A 24727-nucleotide genomic window follows, 5' to 3' on the forward strand; every position below is an offset into this window, starting at 1 on the left:
CAAGTTGAAAGACAACACAGACTGAAACCTAGGACTCCTGCAGCAAACAGCCAAATTGTGAAAGCAAAGGAGAGGTTCTTGAAGGAAACGAAAAGTGTTATGCCAGTGAACACACAAATGATAAGAAAGCAAAACAGCCTTATTGCTGATACAGAGAAAGTTTTAGTGGTCTGAAGAGCAGAGCAAACCAGCCAAAACCTTCCCTTAAATGAAAGCCTAATCCAGAGCAATGCCCTAACTCTTTAATTCTAGGAAGACTGAGAGGTGAGGAAGCTACAGAAGAAAAGTATGAAGCCAGCAGACGTTGGATCATGAGGTTTAAGGAAAGAAGCTTTCTCCGTAATATAAAAGTGCAAGGTGAAGTAGCAAGTGCTGATGCAGAAGCTGAGCAAGGTATCCAGAAGATCTGGCTACAACAATTAATGATGGTGGCTACCTTCAATGGAGAGGAAATGGCCTTCTCTTGGCAGAAGATACCATGTAGGACTTTCATAGCTAGAGAGGAGAAGTCAGTGCTATAGTCAATACTATTCTCAACAGAGCCTGGATGACAACACACCTGTTTACACATGGTTTACTGAATAGTTTCAGCTCACTTTTCAGACATACTTCTCCAGGCAAAAAATTCCCTTTCAAACTATTACTGCTCATTGTTGATGCATCTGGTCATCCAAGGGCTCTGATGGAGATGTACAATGAGATTAATTATTTTCATTCCTGCCAACACAACAGCCCATGCATCAAGGAGTAATTTCAACTTTCAAGTCTTATTATTTACTTATTTTTTAAAGATTTTATTTATTTAAGAAAGAGAGAGAGAGAGCACTAGAGGAGTAGAGGGAGAGAACCCTCAAGCAGACTCCCCGCTGAGTGTGGAGGCTGACGCAGGGCTCGATCTCATGACTCATGAGATCACGACCTGAGCCAAAAGCAAGAGTTGGACGCTCAACCAACTTAGCCACCCAGGTGCCCTCAAGTCTTATTATTTAAAAGATGTGTTTTGTAAAGCTATAGCTGCCCTATACAGTGATTCCTCTGATGGACCTGGGCAAAGTTAACTGAAAACCTTCTAGAAAGGATTCACTACTCTAGATCCCATTAAGAATATTTGTGATTCATGGAAAGAGGTCAAAATATCAACCATGGACAGGAGTTTGAAAGAGATTGGTCCCAACCCTCGTGGATGACTCTGAGGGGTTTAAGCCTTCTGTGGAGGAAGTAAGTGCAGATGGGGTGGAAATAGCAAGAGAACTAGAATTAGGAGCGGAGCCTGAAGATAGGACTGAATTGCTACAATCTCATGATACACCTTCAACAGATGAGGAGTTGCTCCTTAGGAATGAGTGAAGAAAATGGTTTCTGGACATAGAATCTACCCCCTGGTGAAGATGCTGTGAAAATTGTTGAAATGACAATAAAAGATTTAGAATATTAGTTGATAAAGCAGCGGCAGGGTTTGAGTAGATTGACTCCAATTTTGAAAGAAGTTCTACTGCAGGTAAAATGCTTTCAAACAGTATCACGTGCTACAGAAAAAAACTGTTTGTGAAAAAAAGGACCAATCAATGCAGCAAACTTCACTGCTGTCTTATTTTAAGAAATGGCCACAGCCACCCCAACCTTCACCACCCTGATCAGCAGCAGCCATCAACACTGAGGCAAAGACCAAGACCCTCCACCAGCAAAAAGATTACGACTCACTGAAAGCTCAGATGATGGTTAGCATTTTTTAGCAATGAAGTATTTTTAAATTAAGGTGCATACATTGCTTTTTTAAGACATGATGCTATTACACATGTAATAGGCTACAGTACAGTGTAAACATAACTTTTATATGCACTAGGAAACCAAAAAAAATTTTTTGACTTGCTTTATTGTGATATTCACTTTATTGCACTGGTCTGGAACTGAATGAACCTGCAACATCTCCAAGATGTGCCTGTATATACCAAGGGAATAATCATGAAACTAGTGTAAACTGAAAATATGCAAAAGCACAATTTCTGCAATCATTTATCTAATTTCTTATCCTATACATCCAGGTAGAATATGATCTTAAAGTTGTAATAAAATAAAATGTGTTCTATAAGTATTGTTGACAAGAATTAATTTGCCTTCTGTTAACAGGTCCTTTCGTAAATTAAAAGTTAATCCCACATAATTTGATTTTCTTACATAAATCAGTCACCAGATCCTTGCAAACTAGTGCCAAGGAGAATCATAAATCAGAGAAGGGAAATTCTTATAACATGGGAAACATGAAAACCAATATTATACTCCCAACATTTGTTGAAAGCGTGTTTCAAACAGAATAAATCTTACTATAGACTAAAGTAATAAAAAATTGCATCAGAATACAAGCAAGCCTGTTTTCTGATCAATTTACCTCACTTACTATAGAATTCATATTACTACAAGCATAAAGATTTTAAGTGGGATTCTTTCATTTTGTGACTACTTGAATTGAATGCCATACATGATATATTTGACTCTGCCAATGCAGAGTCAAATAGAAAACACAAATTTCAAGTCTTCATGTTTAGGGTAGTTCCACGAAGATATACAAAAGAATAAAATGATAGCATCCAGCTTTCATCATTCAATAACACTTGCTTTTGAAAAGCTATCTAAAGACAATTATAAAGGACAGACTAAAAAATAAAAACAATAAACAGGACAAGAAGGTTATGTCACAGTCATACATATCAGTGAGGAAACAGGAAAAAAAAAAAAAAAGCCTAAATTTACCAAAAGAGTAATTTGTTAAATTAATGACATACTATTTTGATGGAATATTATACAGCAGCTGAAAATTAATAATTATATTAATGAAAAAGATTTATTGACATGAAAAAATGTTTATAATATATGGTTGAATGAGCAACGTAAGTTGTACAACAGTACACACCACTGGACTCTCCTATACAGAACCTGATAAATTTACTATTTATTGCCAAGTTTACCATTTCCTTTCTCACCAAATGAAAGCAGGAGACAAAGGGGAGACATTGGGATACAACCTCAGCAAATGCCCACCTGTAAAATTTGCATTCTGTCAGTTACTGGGCTAAAAGTGAGAAACTAAATAGGAAATTTAAGAACAAAGCTCCTTTGCATGGATCTTCTCAAAGGTAACAAGCAATCGCCAGCCTCATAGCACCTGGTACTCCGAACTTAAACCCTAAACATATAGAAATGACCAAAAACTTACACCAGCGACTTCAAAATTATAGACTACCAAAAATGAGACTATTTCTCATATGTTTGTGTGTGTGAGAGAGAGATGTACACATACACGTGCACACAAATGAACACACGCACATCACATGCGCACACAGGGAAGGAGACCAGGAGGGAGGAAAGGATGAAGCAAATAGGAAGCTTACCTGAAAGAGCCTGGTAAAAATATCAAATTCAAAAACTGAAATGTAATCATTACAAGTTAAATCAATTGTTGATTTCAGAGCCATTGCTTCCAGGCCAGAGCTAATTTGATGAACCTCATGAAGGCACTGTCTGAATACTTTCCATGGAACAATAGTTCTGTGCAAGGAAAAAAAAAATAGTAGTTGAATCAAGTGTCATTTAAGACTACCTTCCACTGAAATAGCACAGTTCAATCATAACAGTAATATAATTAATTGCATTTGTATTAAAAGACAAATAGTTGAGAAAAAAGAAGACAAACAGGTGTTCATAATCAGTAATGGGTTTTGCTAACTGGATTATTTTCCATTTGCTAAGAATGTGACAAAAATCTAAGTAAATTTCTCTCTCAAAAAAATCCTTCACTATCAAGATATTTCTAAAAATACATCCAAAAGAAGGGATTAGGTCAAAGTCCTGTGTGTCTGACCTCTTGCGTACACAAGATCATTTGACTTTGAATCAAGTTAAATTTTCCCCCTCTTTATTTCCTTAAAATAACTCTAAGATGATGGGTTCACACAATAGTAGGAATTCTTTATTCATGGCACAAAAGAGTAATTCACCATTTTAAGAAAGCGCAGGAGAAAAGTCATGAAGGCATTTTAGCCATTACCCCCTTGTATTCTGCAGATAAACAACATGTTATCTAACCTTTCATATTAATACAAAGGGAAATTTTAAATTGTTTAACTGGTCACACTGGCTAGCATATAGAAAGTTATTTATTGAAAACTTATTTTTCTTAAATATCATGCATCAAAATTTTTATTAAGCAGCGCATTTACGTAGTTTAAAAATTTAGAAGAGCAAAAAACGGTGTCCAGGGAAGTCTCCCAGTCTGTCCTCCACCTGACCGGTTTCTGACCTTCACCACCTCCTCCCCATCATGAAAATAAGTAATACTTATTATTCATCCCTTAGTTCATTTTCCTCCTTTTGGAATGTTAAATGCCTACTCCTGAAAAGGTGGGAGAAAGAAGTCCTTCATGTTTTTAAAATTTTAAGCTGCAGTTTTTACAACAGGACATCATAAGAGCTATACCTACACTCTTAGAAGATTATAAATATTTAAGCCTTAGGTTTTTCTTTTCTAGTATCTTGTAAGAAATAAAAGACTCAGGCTGAATGGACTACATCGGCCCTATCCTAGGCCAATTCTCCCAGCGAAGCATCGCCATAAATGTACAATTACATATTCATTCAATAATTATCTACTGCAGCGGTTGTCAAACTTGAGCATTCATTGGGATCGTTGAAGGGCTTGTTAGGACAGAAATTGCTGATCTGCAGCCCAAGATATTCTAATTCATTATGACTGAGGTGGGGCTGGAGAACTTACAGTTTTAACAAGTCTCCAAGTGATGCTGATGTTGCTGGTCTGGGGAACAATACTTTGAGTCACTGATCTCTTAACTGCTAAGGCAAAGCACTGTGGATAAATACAATTACGAAAATACAAGATACTATCTGTCCTTGAAGAAGATACACACAGGATAGAAATAAGACGTGTAATGTTAAAAAAAAAAAAAATTAGAGGGAGGGATATATAAGGAAGTCCTGGAGGAATTCCAGAGAAGGAGTGGTCTGCGGCAAGATGAATAAATGAATGGTGGGATACGCTTACGATACCATGCTGTATTTATAAGAAAGTTTAGGTTTGATATACCACTAAAAGAAAGAAAAATATGAGGCTGAATACATCAAAAGGCTTTTCTCCATGTATGAAAAAAACAGGAAACCACAGAGAACTGAAGAGACATACCACATCAGACGCCGTTTAGAAGAAACACACGTCAGGCTCTGACTAAGGTTAACAAAATGTTGCTGTTTTAAGAAAACAAGGAACACTTCTGATAATGTTAGAAGGCTATTGATTTATGGCGAAGTGTAAATATGTAATTGTGTCCAGTTTCATTACAGTTACCACGAAAGTAGTGCTTAAGAAGCACATTTTCTTTTCCAAATTAAGGTTCAAATATTCAATGCATAAAAGGGACATGAACCATAATATTCAAATTTTTAAAAATTTATACAAAGAACTATTGATTTAAGAATGGTATATGTTTTATTTTTGTATGGAAATCTTAAGAGAAAGTTATCTTGTGTATGAAGTATAAAAAGTAAATCAACTGGCTAGATACCTCTGATACGTTTCCATAAAAAAGTTATCTTCATCCCAATATTTAAGGAGCTTGCAGATCATAATTCCTTTCAATACCCAATGATTTCCCAGGGCAAATTCTTAAAAAAACATACGAACTTCTAAAATTATAGTCTAACATACCACTTGCAACAATAATTTACAAAGCAGCAAGCCACATTTCCACAGTACTTGTGTAAATGATACTTGCTCACAGTTCACTTGTGATAAAGGTGCAAACAAGCTCAATTAAGGGTTGTAACAGGGATTAAGAAGAAAGGGCATTATCTGGTTAACTAACTACATACAAAATTGGTACAACAGATACCTTTCCTTTGATCAACTGAGTCAAACACCCAACATAGAGAATGGTGGGGAGAAAGAGGATTTCATGAGTGAAGAACAGAAATAGCGTACAATGACTTATTAAAACAAACAAACAAACAAACAAAAAACCTGTTCTAAAACTGTTGCACTAAGGATCTAGCCTTTCCAAAGAGGATTTCAAGTTGCTACCACCTTCTTTCCTGATGTGTGTGGGGGGAGGGGAAAAGGAGAGGATGGCTTTCACACCTTTAATTAAACTACAGCAACAACAGAAAGTAGTGGTTTCTACTCTCTTTCCCTAGAGATGAAGTCAGAGAAAATATTAATGACAAATTGTTTTACAAATACGTACAAACTTCATTGTGCTGGCAGAGATCTGGGAATAGAAAAGAGGAAGAAAAACTAAAGAAATAGAACATAAAAGCTTCAAGCTCTCACCAACCCAGAGATATTTTAATCTGTCCTTTTTGCCACTTACAATCATAAATCACTTTAATTACAAATTGAATTAACTTTAAAATCTACTAAAAAGCACAAGTAGCTGTTAATCCACAAAGAATGGAATACAAGGCCAATGGTTAGCCAGACACAGAATAATAATGATTTCAGGATTTTTAAACATCCAGTAAGAGTAAGAGCTGTCATTTATTGATTGGTTGTCTACTCTCTCTGCCAATCACCAAGTCCTATTACAATATATATTACTGGAGTTTGTCACAATAACACCATGAGGCCGGTAATATATTTATCCTCATGATACAGATGGGAAAACTGAGGCTTAAAGAGGTTAAGTAATTTGCCTAAGAAAGACTTTATATGTCCTAGGCATTTTGGTAGGTTCAGAACAGAAATATAAATAAAGTCACAATCTAATTAAGTGGAAAGACTTGTAAATATATTATGTTGTGTCAAGTGCAAAAGTTATTATAGAAAAAGATGGATGTGCCTTGCAAACCCCATGAGATGAAGCTCCCTGAGAAAAGGGAGCTTACTCACCTTTGCCCAAGACAAACAAGGTGTGCAACTAAAATTTGTGTAATTAGGGGCACCTGGGTGGCTCAGTCATTAAGCATCTGCCTTTAGCTCGGGTTGTGATCCTGGGGTCCTGGGATCGAGCCCCGTGTTGGGCTCCCTGCTTGGCAGGAGGCCTGCTTCTCCCTCTCCCACTCCCTCTGCTTGTGTTCCTGCCCTTGCTATCTCTCTCTCTCTGTCAAATAAATAAATAAAATAAATAAAATCTTAAATAAATAAATACATAAATAAAATAAAATTTGTGTAATTAAACTGTGTCTAGGGAAAGCAAGGGAGTGTTACACGGAGGAGGAGCCTAGAAATTTGTGCTCAGTCACTTTCTCCACTACACAGAAATCTTTTGAGGACTGAAAAAGAGTAATAGTCCATTCATATCATGTCAGGAGAGATAAGAACTTAATATAAGACTATATTATTTTATTATTAGATGATAAGTCTTGGTCTGTTTACTAAGAAAACAAGAGTAACTTTATTTATAGTCTTGAAAACAGAGGGAGTGTCCTTTCAGATAAAAACAGATAACAGGGAAACAAAACTGAAAAGTTGTCAGTAGGTCAGCAACTGACAAGCCACTCAAATCTTCCAGGCTTTTCTCCTCCTCTATAAAAGTGGAAGAGTATATTGGATATTCTAACTTGAAAATCTTGCAGTTTAAAAAAAATAATAAAAGGAATGGAAGACAAAAGATGTTAGGAGATTGTCACACACACACAAAAACAAAAGAAGGCAAAACATTTTCATGACACCACAAGTTCATAAAAGGATATAGGTTTTACTTTTAAACTCCTATGAAAAAAAAAATCCACATAATAAAGGTGTGAATCTCAACAAAGGCTAGGGTGTTTGAAAAGTCATATACTTCTGGTGTGAATGAGAATTTATACAGCACTTCTAGAAGGCAATCTGGCAGCAAGTTTCAAAAGCCTATTATTTTTTGACCCTGAAAGCCTACTTCTAGGGATTTCACCTAACAAAATTATGTCAAAAATAAATAAATAAATACACAGTGGCACAAATATCCATCCGTAAGTCTCTTCAATATAGTGTTGTTCATAATAGTAATAAATTAAAAACAAATACACTCAATGGTAATAAAAGGACATACTACATTCAAAGATTATAATATTATAAAGCAATTAACAGTTGTACAAAAGAATATTGTCATGGAAAAGTGTCCATGACATACTTAAATGGGAATAGCATTTTTGAAATTGCATGTCCTTTACGAGCCAATGCTAAAAACTGTCTAGAATGTCGGGAGAGATCAATACACAGTTTAACTGATAAGAACTGGCTCATGCTGGGAGTTTAAGTGATTATTTTATTTTTCTCTATAAGCCATTAGAGTTTATTAGAAATAAAGAAATAAAAGATATGCTAAAACTGTTTTAAAATATATTATATAATCATAGAATGAATCAATTAAAAACAAAAATTATAATAGTATTTGCCTGAGACCACAGGTTTATATGTAGGAAATACAAAAGAATTTATATATTGAGCTATGAAAAGAAATAAGAATTCAACATGGTTGCAGAATAAAAATCAGTTGTATTTCTATAAATAAGCAATGTATCATTAGAAAATAAAACTTAAAAATACTTGATTTTTACAACAGCATCTGAAAATATTAAATAAACAGGAATGAGATAAACACAAACACACAATCAGAGATATAAAAGACACAGAGGGTTATAACACTTTAATGGACTGGCAGATTCAATACTGTAAAGATATCAATTATCCCCAAATTGACTCTTAGATTTAATATAACCCCAATCAAAAATTCTAGGAGACATTTCTGCAGTAGGAAATGGTAGGCTGATTCTAAACTTTATAGGGAGATGTCAAAAGCCAAGAATAATCAAGTCCATCTTCAATAAAAACAACACTGACAAACTTACACTCTGTGCATAATTAAGACAGTGTGATAGTAGCACAAGAATAAACAAGTAGATGGAACAAAACAATAATTTTAGAAAGAAATACAACTATATTTGGACACTGGATATGCAATATCAATTAGATTTAAACAGCAGTGGGGAATGAATGATGTTTTCAAAAAATGCTGCTGGGTCAAATAGATATACATATAGAAGAAACTGAATCTTGACCTTTACCTAATACCATATACAAATTTTATTTTAGATTATTGTTTTATCTTTCATATTTAGGTCTAAGATTAAAGGGTTTTTTTTTTTTTTTTAGAAGAAACTAGAGAATATCTTCATTACTTTGGAGCAGGCAAAAAATTTAAACAGGCCCCCAATTGCTCAAAGGATAAAGAAAAAGAGAAATTAAAACCTGTGTTCATGAAGATAGATCACTAACAATGTGAAAAAGAAAGCACACATTGGGAGAAACATATAATCGACAAAAGATTCCCATCTAAATATTAATAACTACTACTCAAAATTGGGCAAATGATTTTCACATACACACAAAAAATCAAAATGTTCAATAAACAAAGATATATTCAGCTTCACTGGTCATCAGAGAAATGTACATTAAAAACACAGTGAAAGGGCGCCTGGGTGGCTCAGCTGGTTAAGCGACTGCCTTCAGCTCCCGGGATCGAGTCCCACATCGGGCTCCCTGCTCAGCGGGGAGTCTGCTTCTCCCTCTGACTCTACCCCTTCTTGTGCTCTCTCTCAAATAAATAAATAAAATCTTAAAAACAACAACAACACAGTGAGATTCCACTTGACCCCACTAGTATGGCTTATGAAGAAAAAAAAAAAAAAGACAAAGGATATCAAAGGGTTGGAGAAGATATGGAGCAACAGGAACCTTTAGGCACTGCTCACAGGTGAGTCAGTTGGTAAGCCACTTTAGAAAACTCCTAGAAGCATTAAAGCTAAAATTATGCAGAAACTAGAAGCCAGCAATTCCATTCCTTGGTACACATCCAACAGAAATGCATACATGGGTTTTTAAAAATATAAAAAGAAAAGTTCATAATAGCACTACTGATAATAATCCGAAGGAGGAAGAACCCAATGACCATCATCAAAAGAATCAATAGGTAAAGTATGGTATAGCTGCACAATGGAGCAAGAAGAACGAACAGTCTGTCACATATAAGAACATGGGTGAGTTTCATAAACAAAGAATAAAAGGAGCCAGATTTTTTTAAAGCACATAACTGTATAATTTCAACTCTGAATGATTCCATGATGCTAGAAGTCAGGATACCATAGGCAGACAGTGACTGTATGGAACTTGCTGAGGGGTTGGGGAGAAGGGGTACTCAGAATTATAGGTAATATGCTATTTACTTTGGTGGCATTTACATTAGTGTGTTCATGTCATAAAAATTCTTCACTTTACAATGATGTTTTCTATACTTTTCTGTATGTGTATTAAACTGAATATATAAAGCTTTACAAAGTTTTACATAAAAACTCTAAGATGAAAAAGAGAAGAAAATGTGGGAATGGATGTAGTACCTGCCATAATATAAACAAGAAAGTCAATGTTTATTTGTGGTTATTGGTTTTGTCACTGTGGTGGTGGAAGCGGTGATGGTAGTAGTTGTTTAAAATTCATTCTAGCTCAAGGAAATAAAATGTCACCTTGATTTTAAACAAAATGAAAATCTGTTCTATCTATATTAACCCATTCTTATGTTTAATTTCATCTGAATTTGGTCAGAAAATTCACTTTGACCAACGAAGATATATTTAGTGTCAATACCTTTAAATTGAGGGCTAGTTTTGGTCAGAAGATAATGAAATATTCATAAGATATTTTATATGTTTTGATTTTTATTATGGATTCAAATAGTACTGTGACTCCTAAGCCTGTTGATATTTTGTATAGAGTTTTTCCTAAAGCCATTCTTTTTCTGTAATTATTTCTGTAATTTGTTAAAGAATATGAAAATAGATTGTTATCAAGCTATACTGTTCTTACTCTTCCATCACAAATGTTTCTAAACACAAAAGTTTTTGTTTGTTTTTGAAAAGCAAATGTTTTCCAGGAACTCACACAAAGAACATATCAATACTCTGGTCAAATAGTTACCTTACAATTCATCATGGACACCATGGTAACAACCATGGTTATCAAGGATGTTCATAATTAGATCTAACCATTCCTGTGAAAATTCTTGACTCTCATACAGAAAGACACACATGCTGGGTATTTAGGGTTATTTTTTCTCAAAAACATTCATAACATTTTGTCTATAGTGTGGACAAGCATTACTTCTCTGTAAAACAGACAAGTATCATTCTCATTTTCAGATTCTGAAAGTTAAATTTTGAATCAAACACTTTTTATAAGATTGCAGAAACAAGGAAAATAGCTTCTTCAACATTATTCCTGATTTTCTCAGTAATCTCATTCATATGATAGATTTGATGCTTTCTAACTTCTGGTCTCACAACCAGACTTTTGAACACGATTAATTTACTATAGCCATGAAATTATTTTGGACATAATTCCATTTATTTTCTGGCTTTGAAATAAAGTTTATTGGTGAAAAGGGATGGGAAGAGGAACTGTAAATATAATCCATAAGAATATGTCAGAATTCCATGTTTAACTTTTCCACTTAGTAGCCATTAACCATAAACAAACAAAGATTCTGGTCTTAAAACAGTGGAGTATTTGTTCTTTTCTTTCTACTGCACAACTTTCTTCAGTATATTTTCTTTGAAAGGTTAGTGATACTTGGTAGGTTTGTAAGACACATGAGATACGTGGATCACAGCAAGATACCTTTGATCTGCTGAGGTCAGGTTAAATAAAATCAAGAAGTTATAGATTCTAAAATTAGAAAGTCCTGCCACAGAAGGGCTTCAGTAAGGCTTTAAAATGATCTTCCCTTTAGCATTAAGAGGCCAGCCCATCTTACAAACAACACAGTCCATAATAAAACAAAGCTCCTCATAAATCTCTCTACAAAGGTGAAATAAGTTAACAAGCAACGGGCAACGTCTGCTAGATATTGAAGTTAAGCTGAGGCAAAAGAAATATACAACTTTCAACAACACTTTAAAACCCTCACACAAGAAACTGCATAAACACATGGAGCCTATTAAAGCTTTGGTTATAAAGGAGACCTACAGAATTTCTTAAAAGAGAAAATAAATCAGGTTATAAGTGCCTTGTTGTTACTACATCTAATGCAAACTTTTAAGTCTTTATCTAGTTTGATCTTTAAGTACTATTATCTGGTTCATCTCCCTCTTTCTTTAAATCCTGTCTTCCTTTAGCATCTGTAATACCACCACACTCATGTTTTTTCCCCTACTTTTCTGTGATTCTTCCATCTCCTTAAATTTCTTCTATGAATACTTCATTTATCAGAATTCTTTTTTTTTTTTAGATTTATTTATTTATTTTAGAGAGAGAGTGAGAGAGCACGGATGGGAGGGACAGAGGGAGAAGGAGAGAGAGAATCTCACGCAGACTCCATGCTCAGCGTGGAGCCTGACTCAGGGCTTGATCCCAGGACCCTGAGATCATGACCTGAGCCAAAACCAAGAGTCCAACTCGTAACTAACTATGCCACACAGGTACTCCCATTTATCAGCATTCTTTAAGGATCTGTCCTCTTCATTCTCCCTGCACATTCTTCATGGTCTACATCAATTAGTCCAATGACTTCACATACCTTTCAGAGATTACAAACTCAAATATCTGGGAACCAGGCAGTTAAGAGAAATGAGTAAAGAGATCCAGCTAAGGAATGCAGTGAATTGGAGGAGAGCCTGTCTCACCTGGGCAGCTGGCACCCAGGTCTAGCCAAATGTTGCCCTGTCAGAATTCAGACCTACTGGTGCTGTCACTCCCAATTATTCAATGAAAGTCAATAAAATATTTTTATGGAAAATAAATTTTTAAAAGTTACCACTAATTTTTTGGTTAAATATTTCATAAGGCCAAGAAGTATTCTATAGGCTATCAATATGCAAACTCTCATAAATACACTATCAATTCTAAAATCTCTATCCCTATTCTATATTCTTTCCATAGTCTCAAGGTTGTATATCCAACTTACTATGTTTATCACCACACGGATTTATCTTGGTGCACAAAACCAAACACAGGCCAAACTAAACTTATCAGGTTGTCAAATCCCCTCTTCTTCCTATTTTCCTGTCTCAGTGAAGGGTCCTCAGTTGTTCAAATAAAAAATTGAGCCATCACATTTGACTCCTTTCTTTTGTCTCATATATCTTGATAATCAAGTATGCTTAATTTTATCTTTATATCATTCTCAAATTCATGTCTTTCTTTTACTTATATATATGTATAAGTTATTTGGTGTATTGATTACCTTTCATATATTATTTTATATATTGATTATTTTATGTATATTATTATAACCACCACCTAGTTTTCTACAATAGCTTCCTACCTATTAGTCTTCTATTTCTCTTCTAATTTTTCAGTTTCTAAAGTGTGTGGGGGTGGAGGGGGGCAATCAGACCCCAGGGGGTATACAAGATGATTCTTTTCAGGATGAGAAGAAAATATTGAAATTCTACTTGCATTTTTATGGAGGTTTTTTTTTTTTGAAAATTTTATTTATTTATTTATTTGTTTGTTTATTTATTTGAGAGAAAGAGAGAGAGAATGAGAAGGGGAAGAGAGAATCTGAAGCAGACTCTGAGCTGAGCATGGAGCCCGACTCAGGGCTCCATCTCACGACCACGAGCTCATGACCTGAGCTGAAACCAAGAGTCAGATGCTTAACTGACTGAGCCACCCAGGTGCCCCTTTATATAGTATTCAAAATTTGTATTATATGTCCTTTATTTGTCTTACATATGAGAATATATGTTATTTACACAAAAATATATGTATGTATGCAGATGATAAATAATGATATGGTCAAAAAAAGTATTTACTAATAAGTTAGTAATAATGAATATAACCAAGTGGGTTTGGAAGCCACTGCTCAAATTCATTATCCATACTTCAGCAAGAGTCACCCCACCTAAAATGCAAGAGTGACCACTTCCCAACCTAAAACCCATCAATGGGTCCCCATTGTTCTCAGGGCTCGAAAGAACAGAGTTTTAAAAATACAACTTTGTATATGGAAAAAGAAAGTACAAAGGGGCAGAGAAAGACAGAACTTTCAAAGCATAGTTGGAGAGAGAGAGAGAGAGTGTAACAGTTGCAAGGACTTCCGGCCTAGTAGGTAACTCCTACAGTGGGTCATAAACCACTACCCCTTATTTGGATTCCATGTTCACCAAGGAATTTTGATATGGCTCCACATATAATTTATCGATGGTGGCACACACATCGTCACCTGCCTGACAGTGGCATTAATCATTGTAAATTAAAAAAAAAAAAATTCTGGGTTATAAGATCAGCTTATGAGCTCAGTTAAATTGTGTCCATTCTGTAAACATACTCTTGGTTCAGTTCCATGAAATCAGTGTTCAAGGATGAGAACCAGAACCTAAGTCATGGTGATTTTACTAGGTAAAGGTCACTTACTGAAGGATTCAGAGTGGAGAGAAGGAAAAGGAACAAAATAACAACAAAAAGGAGAAAAAAGGAAGGCATTTATGTATCCTTGAAGTTATCTGTATCTTTCTTTTGAACTTCAGCAGACACTGTAACAGTTCAGTCCCGACCACAGCGTTTCCCACAGAACAGACTCCTTATTAACATATGTGCAACCCATACGTCATACCAGCCCCTCTATGGAGCCTGAGTGGTCCTCTGACCGCTCTAGTAAATAATTTAGTATCTGTGACATTCCTTAGGCACCTTTCTAATGGCACAGAACTGGTTTTAAATATTTATCACCTCTGTATATACTATCTTCCCCAAATTGAATACATACTGCTTAAAGGTAGAAAATTATAATTTGGCATCTTATTTGCTTTTTGTATCTAAGATCTTGTTATAAGGGGTTATACAAAATAGACCTGTAATTTCATTTTCCTTATTAATATAAAGATCTTTAGATTTTTTTAAAAAATAGGCAATAATAGAAGTTGACTAAATAAGAGAAATATTAAATAGTATTCCTTGAGTTCTAGGTCAGTTTTGTTCTTTCTGAGCTCCTGCTGTCCAGTTACCTTGTACAAGTCCTGAATTTCTATTGTGCACCTCCTCCTTTAATTAAATATGACTAAGTTGCCTTTTCTTTGACTAGAGGAAACACTGATCTAGTTAATATACTAGAATAACACGTATCTTACTCACTGGAAAGGTAAAGAGACTATTGTCCTTCATTTCTTATTAAAAGTGAAAGGAGAATACAGGAAACCAAAGAAGGTCCATACCACTTCCCCAGGAAATCAAAGGTAGAGGCAGTGAAATGAGCTTTAAATATATTTTTTTCCATGGTAAGCAGGGCAGTTTCTTATATTCTATCCTATACCCAATTTTAGAAAATTTATTGTTTATTTTTGGCTTTTGCTTTCAGATTTCTAGGGACTATGGAACAGCCATCATACAAAGTTGAATATAAAAAATATTATTTGCAGGATTACTAATATAATGGAGTTTTGAATAAGATGAAACCTTTAAATTGGTTAATTATTCCATAACATAAAGTGCTTATTATGTGCCAGACATTGTTCTCTATGCCTTATCAGTAGATTTTAGCTCTTTCAACCTTCATGACAACCCTGGATAGGAGGTAGTGTTATTATTATCAACATTTTTCAGATGAAGAAACTGATGCATGGAGAAACCAAGCAGCTTGTCCAAAGTCACAAAGCTAGTAAATGTTACAGTCAGTCCTGAACGCAGACAACCTACCTACATACCTGTCAGCCTGTTGCCTCCCAATCAATCAAACAAACTGTGTCCCTGTCTGTATCTCACATATGCACACGCTCACACACAGTCCTTTACTCCTCAACTCATTTGAATTAAGTAAACGACAGTTCCTGAAATCTAATATATTTTTATGAGACACTGTGCTAAGAGACTTCAGAAAATACAAGGATGAATAAATAAGCCTGATTTCATGGAGCTTATAGTCTAATGGGAAGTAAAATAACTAGACAAATAATTTAAACAATAAAAATAATAAATACAAAGGATAAACAAGAGCTTAGGGGGTTTAAGAAGAGATCTAGTAATAACAACAGAGACAGAATCATACGCAAGACTCACTTTGAGGGATTAGTCAGAACATATACGCCAGAGATTATAAAAACCTACAAGTGGGAGGAGCAGTATGAGCACAGACACAGAAACCTGTAATTGCTGATATATCAGGAAAGAGCCAAATAATCCAACTTGACTGAAGACCAGGACATAAGTAAAAGAAAGAAATGCTAGAAAAATACATGAATTCACCCAACAATTACTGTCTATTATGTATACAGTACCTGAAGGATTCATTCAATACATTTAAAGGATAATGTTTAAAGATGATATTAAAAATGAAGTTAGCATATATGAAAGCACTGGAAACAGGGCTTGACATATAATAACTCTACCAATGTATCTGGATGAAATTTTTTGGATAAAAAGTCAACAAGAAGCTTACAGTCAAGCAGGAAAGACCCACAAAGTAAACATACATTCAATAATACAAACATGTCTAAAACACAACAGGGACATGAGGCATGGAATAATTAAAGTTGAGCATATGGAAGGGTGTATATTAGTGAGAACAGTCCAGAAAAGGGGACTTCTGAACCATACTTGAGGAATTGTGGGATGGTAAAAAAGAAAGAAGAAGCTAACGGGCTTCTGGAGAATTGACCTGTAGGAACTGAGGATTTAAAAAAAAAAAAAAATCAATTTGTAAATAATAAAGTCACTGAAAATTTTGAGCAGATAATAAGTATCATCCATCCATTCACTTATCCATCTAATTATTCATACAATCTGTTAACATTTATTAGTGTGTACACATTCCAGGAAATGTGCCAGGTTCTGAGAAACAAAAATCAGGAAGGCAGGACCTTGCTTTCAAAAAACCTTTTCTAGTCTATCGGGAAATGTGATCATGTCAGCAGTTCACTGCAGTCTAATAGGACAGATATGAGCAAAGGCACTTGGAAGCAAAGAGTATGGATATCCACCTTAGATTAGGGTAGTTTCCAAAGTGGCATGGGCTTTCCAAACAGTGGATGCAATCTAGGGGAAAAAACCACAAAGAATGGGGGGGAAAATGCACATTGGGAAACGTAACAGTGCTGTGTAGTTAGGTTCTTTCTTTGTGGATGAGCGGACTACAAAGAGATGAAGACAGAAAAAAAAAAAAACACAACAGCAGCAACGAAAAACTTCCTAAAGCTTGTCATAATAATGGGATTTTATTTTTTTTAAAGATTTTATTTATTTATTTGACAGAGAGAGAGAGATAGCAAGAGCAGGAACACAAGCAGGGGGAGTGGGAAAGGGAGAAGCAGGCTTCCCGCTGAGCAGGGAGCCAGATGCAGGGCTTATGCCTGGACCCTGGGATCATGACCTGAGCCAAAGGCAGACGCTTAACAACTGAGCCACCCAGGCACCCCTATTAATGGGATTTTAGATTTTAACCTAGAATCAATAACAATTTGTAGAAGCACTTCAGACAAAAACGAACAAAAAAATAGAATGATTAGTTCTGTGTTTTGTTTTGTTTTGTTTTTTTGAGAGAGCTCTCTAGTCTAAGAAACACAACAGGACAGGTTGTTACTGAAAATACAAAGGCCAGTCAGAAAGCTGTTGCTATAATACAGGGAAGGATTTGAACTTGAAATTGAAGAACAGAACGTGAAGTAAGGATGGAGAGAAAATAACACATAAAAAGATGCAGGTTTAGAATTCATGGTAAGAGATTCACAGAATTCATAGAATTCATGGAAATGTATATCTAAATCTATTACCTCAGTGTAAAGAAGTGCTTAGCACCAGTGGCCCAAAACCTGCTACCTGACTTGCTTAGAAAAATAACTGTTGGGGCACCTAGGTGGCTCAGTTGGTTAAGCGTCTGCCTTGAGCTCAGGTCATGGTCCCAGGGTCCTGGAATCGAGCCCCGCATTGGGTTCCCTGCTCTGCGGGAAGTCTGCTTCTCCCTCTCCCAGTCCCTCTGCTTGTGTTCCCTCTCTCGCTGTCTCTCTCTCTCTCTCTCTGTCAAATAAATAAATAAAATCTTAAAAAAAAATAAAAAAAGAAAAAGAACTGTTACCCACAGTCTAAGCCCATCGATGAATTTTTGTTGTTTTAAACAGTTAGCAATCCACTTTTTGAGGCTCATGCTTAGTTTCTGGACTCTAAACTACTATTCCAGAGTGCAAAGATTCAGTTTGGTACTGACCTTATTATGCAGAATTTACTTAGACATATTTATTCAATAATGTCACTTCTCTTTTTCTACATATTTCTACTATCTCCTGGTCAACAGATTAAGAAAGCAAAAGCAGGACTCAACCATTGAAACATTCAATGAATTTGCATAAAAGCCTAACAAATGCAGACCTTCCCAACCAGTCTACCATGACACATGATTGTTATTGATCTACTTGGGACTCCAGTTAGACACAGCCTTTTGGCAGCTTGGGCTTGAGTCCTGAGCAGAGAGGTGGGCCCTGCCATGCCTTTGAAAAGGTTGAGAAGCACAGAAATGAAGTATTAGGCATATGACACCTAAGGATTTTTGTCTGCTGGGATACAAAATCAATATACAAAAATCTGTTGCATTTCTACACACATATAATGAAGTAGCAGAAAGAGAAATCAAGAAAAACGATCCCATTTATAATTGTACTAAAAAGAATAAAACACCTACATATACACTTAACCAAGGAAGTGAAAGACCTGTACTCTGAAAACTATAAAATACTGATGAAAGAAGTTGAAGATGACACAAAGAAATGGAAAGACATCCCATGCTCATGGATTAGGAGAAAAATATTGTTAAAATGTCCATACCACGCAAAGCAATCTACAGATTTAATGTAATCTCTATCGAAATACCAACAACATTTTTCACAGAACTAGTACAAATAATCCTGGAATTTGTATGGAACCATAAAAGACCCCGAAACAGCAAATTAATCTTGAAAACAAGAAGAAAACTGCAGGTATCAGAATCCTGGATTTCAAGACACACTACAAAACTGTAATAATCAAAACAGTTGGTACTGGCATAAAAATAAGACACACAGATCAATGGAACAGAATAGAGAGCCCCGAAATAAACCCATGACTATATGGTCAATTAATCTTCAACAAAGGAGGGACGAATATGCAATGGGAAAAAAGACAGTCTTTTCAACAAATGGTGCTTGGGAAACTAGACAGCTATATGCAAATGAATGAAACTGGACCACTTGCTTCCACCATAAACAAAAATAATTCAAAATGGAATAAAGATCTAAATGTAAGACCTAAAGCCATAAAAATCCAAGAAGAGAATACAGTCAGTAATTTCTTTGACATTGACTATAACAACCTTTTTTCTAGATATGTCTCCTGAGGCAAGGGAAACAATAGCAAAAATAAACTATTGGGACTACATCAAAAGTAAATTTCCGAGATCAGACGAGATCGGGCGCGTTCAGGGTGGTATGGCCGTAGACACATCAAAAGTAAATTAAAAGCTTTGGGGGCACCTGGCTGGCTCAGTCGGTAGAGCATGAGGCTCTTGATCTCAGGGGCATGATTTCAAGCCCCATGATGGGCATAGAGTTTACAAAAAAACAAAACAAAATACCTTCTACACACCAAAGGAAACAAAAAGACAACCTACTGAGTGGGAGAAGATATTTTCAAATGACATATCCAATAAGGGGCTGGTATCCAAAATATATAAAGAACTTATACAACTCAACACCAAAAAAACCCCCCAAATAATCCAATTAAAAAATGGGCAGAAACATGAACAGATATTTCGCCAAAGAAGACATACAGATGGCCAACAGACACATGAAGAGATGCTCAACATAACTAATCATCAGGGAAATGAAATCAAAACCACAATGAGATATCACCTCACACCTGTCAGAATGGCTAAAATCAAAAGCACAAGAAACAACAAATGTTGGTGAGGATGTGGAGAAAAAGGAAGCCCCATGCACTGTTGGTGGGAATGCAAACTGGTGCAGCCACTGTGGAAGAGAGTATGGAGGGTCCTCAAAAAATTAAAATTAGAATTACCATATGATTCAGTAATTCCCCTACTGGGTATTTACCCAAAGAATATAAAAACACTAATATGAAAAGATATATGCACTCCTATGTTATTGCAGCATTATTTACAATAGCCAAGCTATGGAAGGAGATCAAGTGTCCATTAATAGATGAATGGATAAAGAAGCTGTGTATTCATGTACAGTGAAATACGACTCACCCATAAAAAAAGAATAAAACCTTGCCATTTGCAACAACACAGATAGATCCAGAGGTTTAACGCTAAAAATAAGTCAGTCAGGGAAAGACAAACACCAAATGATTCTACTCATATGTGCAATTTAAGAAACAAATGAACAGACAAACAAAAGAGACAAACAAAAAACCTTTTAAAATAGAGAACAAACTGGTGGCTACCAAAGAGAAGGTGGGTGGGGGGATTAAATGAAATAGGTGATGGGGATTAAGAGCACCCTTATCGTAATGAGCACTGAGTAATGTATAGAACTGCTGAATCACTATATTGTACACCTGAAACTAATATAACATTCTATGTTAATTATACTGGAACTAAAATTTTAAAAAAATAAAAATAAAATACAAACATTTTTTCTTGCTTCCTGATTTTATGAGGCCTGAATACCAAAACTGCCTTTAGGAGTTTTACAAAATCTTTTGAAAAATAGTTTTTTCCCAATTTTAATTCAATCTTAGTATCTTATTCTGACGGTTACTTTGAAAAAAAATTACAATAATACCTTAAACTTAAAAACTGCTTTATAAAAATCATAACCTGATTGGCTGTTTTTAGAACTAACTCCTCAATGATTCTGTTTTTGGGAACAATACACTCTCAAGTTTAAAGGCACTGGTTAGATCAAATGAAAGCATTCTCACATGGCCTCAATGTGTAGTGAGATAAATGACAGAGATGCTTCTATATGAGAGGTTATGCAAAAATATAAGCTAGTATTAGAGCATGAAGAAGATAAAAGAATTCAAACTTTTGAAAGGCTACATCATTCATGCATTTGCTTATTCATTCAATAAAATATTGTGCAATAAGGTGAAAACCCACAGAGAATATAAAGATGGTTTCTCCAATGATCTAATAAAAGAATCATTAATTTTGATGACTATGGAAATATATCTGAGTTCCAGAAGGAGCTTTAAATTTGGCTCTCATCCCAAAAGGAAAATGTTAAAGAAAAATGAAACAGCCTTCTCAAGTAAGTGAAGACAGGAGAAAAAGGTATAAAGGTTTGGGAGGGTAAGGAGAGTATTTAATCAGTATTTCAACACCCCCGTTTGATTTAATAGTGATTTCACTCATGTAGCAGTTGGACAGAAACGTCAGCCCCTTGATGTTTATGGTTATATATAAAGGGAAATAAAGAGGTCTCAAATGCATAATTCTCTGTGGCTTGAGGTGCCAGCAAAACAAACTTCTCTCTTAAAAAAAAAATGTCAGCAATCTTTCTATTTTTTACTGACCTTTTGACAAGCAAACAATTTTGTAACTCACCAGAATTTTCAGTTTTCAAAAAGAAATACCACAAACATTGTGGCCTATAAATTTTCTTAAAATTTTAAGATAAAGTAGATTTTGAAGGTTACCAAGTGTTTGCCTTAGGCTCAAGGTGTTAATATATGAGCTGTGACTTTAAGAAACCCTCTCAGTTTCGGAATCCCAGCATTGGGCAATGCCTTTCTGCTTTCTATGGTCCACAAATATTTAATTAGTGTACTTTTGGCTGTTATTCTAATTTAGATGAGGATGAACCTTTCCTTTTAATTTCGCACTTGTGAATGGATATAGGAGCATGATAAATAGCTAGATTTCTGGAACACAAAATGTCCATGTTAGTGGCAATAACAGTATTTCCCCCTTTGGTGCCAAAAAGTCATTCAGAGTACATTTTATTTAAGACACACGGAAAGGGTTTTAATATTTCTGAAGCCAAAAGTTATGAAGCTAAGCACTTAGCACTTAAATAAGCATAGCACTTCATAAAGAGAGAGAGAAAAAAAAAGGAAACCCATTGTTCCAGTTAATTCACCAGCGTCGTCAATAAGACCATCAAAAGTGTATACCACATTTTATAGGTCTCATTTCACCAGTTAACGTATAAATACAGACTTTTAACTACGGCATGAGAACAAGAATCTACGTGTAAGCAATCACTCTTCCCCCTTCACACTCAGCCAGGGTTCTGCCTGCATTCAAGGACATTCTGAGGGTGCTCACCAAAGTTCGTGTCAGGGAGGAAGTACCTAAAGGAAATCATCTCTATCTGCCCCTTTGTGATAACATGATCCTCATTTTCTCTAGCTTGTTTACACACTTACTCTCTGCAATGATACAAAGAAAGCCTGAACTGGGGTGCCAAGGCTTTCTCTCCCACCTGAATATCAGGTCTCAACCAAGCTTACATACCACCTCCTCTGAGAAGCATTCCTTGATTCATTCAATCATGAAGCAACTGCTGCCCTCTCTGAATTGTCAGAACAATTTATTCGTGCCATTTTGAAAGTATCTATCCCTTTCTGCCTTTTATTGTGCGTATGTGTCTTAAGTATGTACTGAGTCATAAAAAGTTGTGAGCTTCTGAGAGATTCCCTCTTACATACCTTTGCTTCTTAGAGCAAGCTATTTAACTCAGTGGATGCTCATCAAGTAAATATAGTACAACTGATATTTGCTTTGCAATAACATAAAACTATTCAGTTATTAAAGCATACTTTTGGTGGCTGAACAGAAAAATTAGCAATCAAAATACTCATCAAAAATGCATAAGTACAGTCTCAAAATATTCAAGTAAAATCTATACCATATGGAACCGCAGGCAGGACTAGGTCATTCTTCAAAAAGGGATGCAGACTATAATGATCTGTACTTACTTGTCTCCAAAAAACTTTCTCCAGAATTCAGCAGCATCTGCTTTCGTGATACGAAAGTTATCTCCCTGGAACTGCCCATTGGGAAAGATGGCTTTGATTTCTGCCAGCATGTGACTGAAGATGAGGGACAGTTTTGTAAGATTTCGTCTGTGGACACAAGGGGGGGGGGTGGGAAATGGAAAAATAAATAAATATATGTGCAAGTTTTAATGGGAATATATATTATGAAAAATAAAATTATGTACAGTATTAACATAGGTCTTGATGGCGGATCATGAACCTCAACTTAATAATGCATCTAAAAACAGTGTTCACACAAACTATCCATTTAAATTCCTAAGAGGCTTTCACTTTATTATGCACCCATGTGTTCATTTAACATAAACATGAACAAGATAAATTACATGATTTCAATGGGCTCACAGTTTAATGGGAGAGATGCACTCCTGAAAAAAATCATAATCAAATATAAACGCTAAACACAAAAGACAGAGTGACTACTTCTACATGGGGGAGTGAGGAAAGATTTGTCATTAGAGGAGAATCTAGAAAGATTAAGTAGTCTGACAGATGAAAGACCTGGAGTGAAGGGGAGGAAGGGAAGGAGGGAATGGGAAGGAGAAGGTATTAGGGCAGTAGCAAACAGCTTCTATACAAAAGGATAGAGGGACGGAATAGAATGCTTTGTGTCTTAGCCGGGTTTAGTACGGCTAGAGAAGAACAGAAGGTATTGAAGCAAATGGCATGACATAGGATGAGAAACTTTGGTGGGGACAGGGCATAAAGAGGCACCTGAAACAATGAACAAACTCTTTGTCAAATAGGCTTTCTACTCCTGCCAAGAAATGAGAGTTTCTGGTGAGGGGTTCCAGATATGTGCACATTTCAGAAGCTCCTTGTTAAGAGCTACTGCTAGAAGGAACAGGGAGCCAAAATGGATTAGAAAGATGGAGCACATGATTAAATCTGTTTTAGAAAGAAAAAGTTACGGTGGAATGAAAAAAAAATGGTTTGGAATGGAGGGAAAGGCATTTTTCTTTAAATGGTCTTTACCATAAAAAGGTCTTTACCATTACCATGGTACGTTCTGGGGATTCTGACAGGATTTAAAACGTGGTTCAAAACATGAGTCATACTTCAAAATACTACTATCATGGCACTCCTTCCTGCCACTTCCTAAGAAGTTTACAACATTATGCTAATCAGTCCAAACCTGCTAGTGTGAAACAGTAGAGAAGCAAACTGAAACACAAAACCCTGAAGAACTTGTCAGTTTTGAAATGACCTTGCTTCTTTATATTCCCATTTCCTCAGAATCACCAGACCTCAATAGGTACATATATAATATCATTCTATTTTAGAAGCTTCAGCTGCTTTTGTGGGTATGTTGAGGGGTCAGGATGTAAGATGGGGAGGAGGCAATTGCTTTAGGACTAATAGTAAATACAGAGGATAATTAGTAGAGAAAACCATCAAGTCTGCAATGCATTTAAAACCTTACAATGCTTCAATAGGCCTAGGACACTGAGAGATGTGGCTCTTTGCCTCACAGTCACTCACATATCTGTGCTTAATGACCCTCAGATAATAAGCAAAAACATGTTAGGTACCTAAGAGATTGTATAATATGCACCTGTCAATAAAGTCAATGAGTACCACTCTTTCCAAAACATTTAGAAGAGAAGCCAGTAACTTCCCATGTAAGATGAGTACAGAATAAATGAAGGCACTCATGATAAAAAGTGGGAGACGCAGGAATGAAAGGAAAGCAATAGTATAATCTATACCTCAATGAATTCATCTGTATTGGAAAACAAGAAATGTCCCAATTTCCACAATCTT

At 35.6% G+C, this 24727-nt stretch overlaps 1 protein-coding gene across 3 annotated transcripts in view; it reads right to left on the bottom strand.

The window, feature by feature from the left end:
• CBLB (Cbl proto-oncogene B) overlaps window positions 1-24727 on the bottom strand; it is a 224003-nt gene that overhangs the window by 109080 nt on the left and 90196 nt on the right. For all 3 annotated transcript variants that reach the window (XM_045902809.3, XM_045902811.3, XM_054504152.2), the window contains 2 exons: window positions 22886-23032; window positions 3387-3543 (listed from right to left, as the gene is read on the bottom strand). In XM_045902809.3, coding sequence (XP_045758765.1) covers window positions 3387-3543; window positions 22886-23032 — 304 coding nt within the window. The remainder of the gene's footprint in view (window positions 1-3386; window positions 3544-22885; window positions 23033-24727) is intronic.

The sequence above is a fragment of the Mirounga angustirostris genome, unplaced genomic scaffold, assembly GCF_029215605.1.
Source record: "Mirounga angustirostris isolate CCGP_5_RB_7025 unplaced genomic scaffold, mMirAng1.0.hap1 SCAF_1, whole genome shotgun sequence".
In the NCBI taxonomy this organism is placed as follows: domain Eukaryota; kingdom Metazoa; phylum Chordata; class Mammalia; order Carnivora; family Phocidae; genus Mirounga; species Mirounga angustirostris.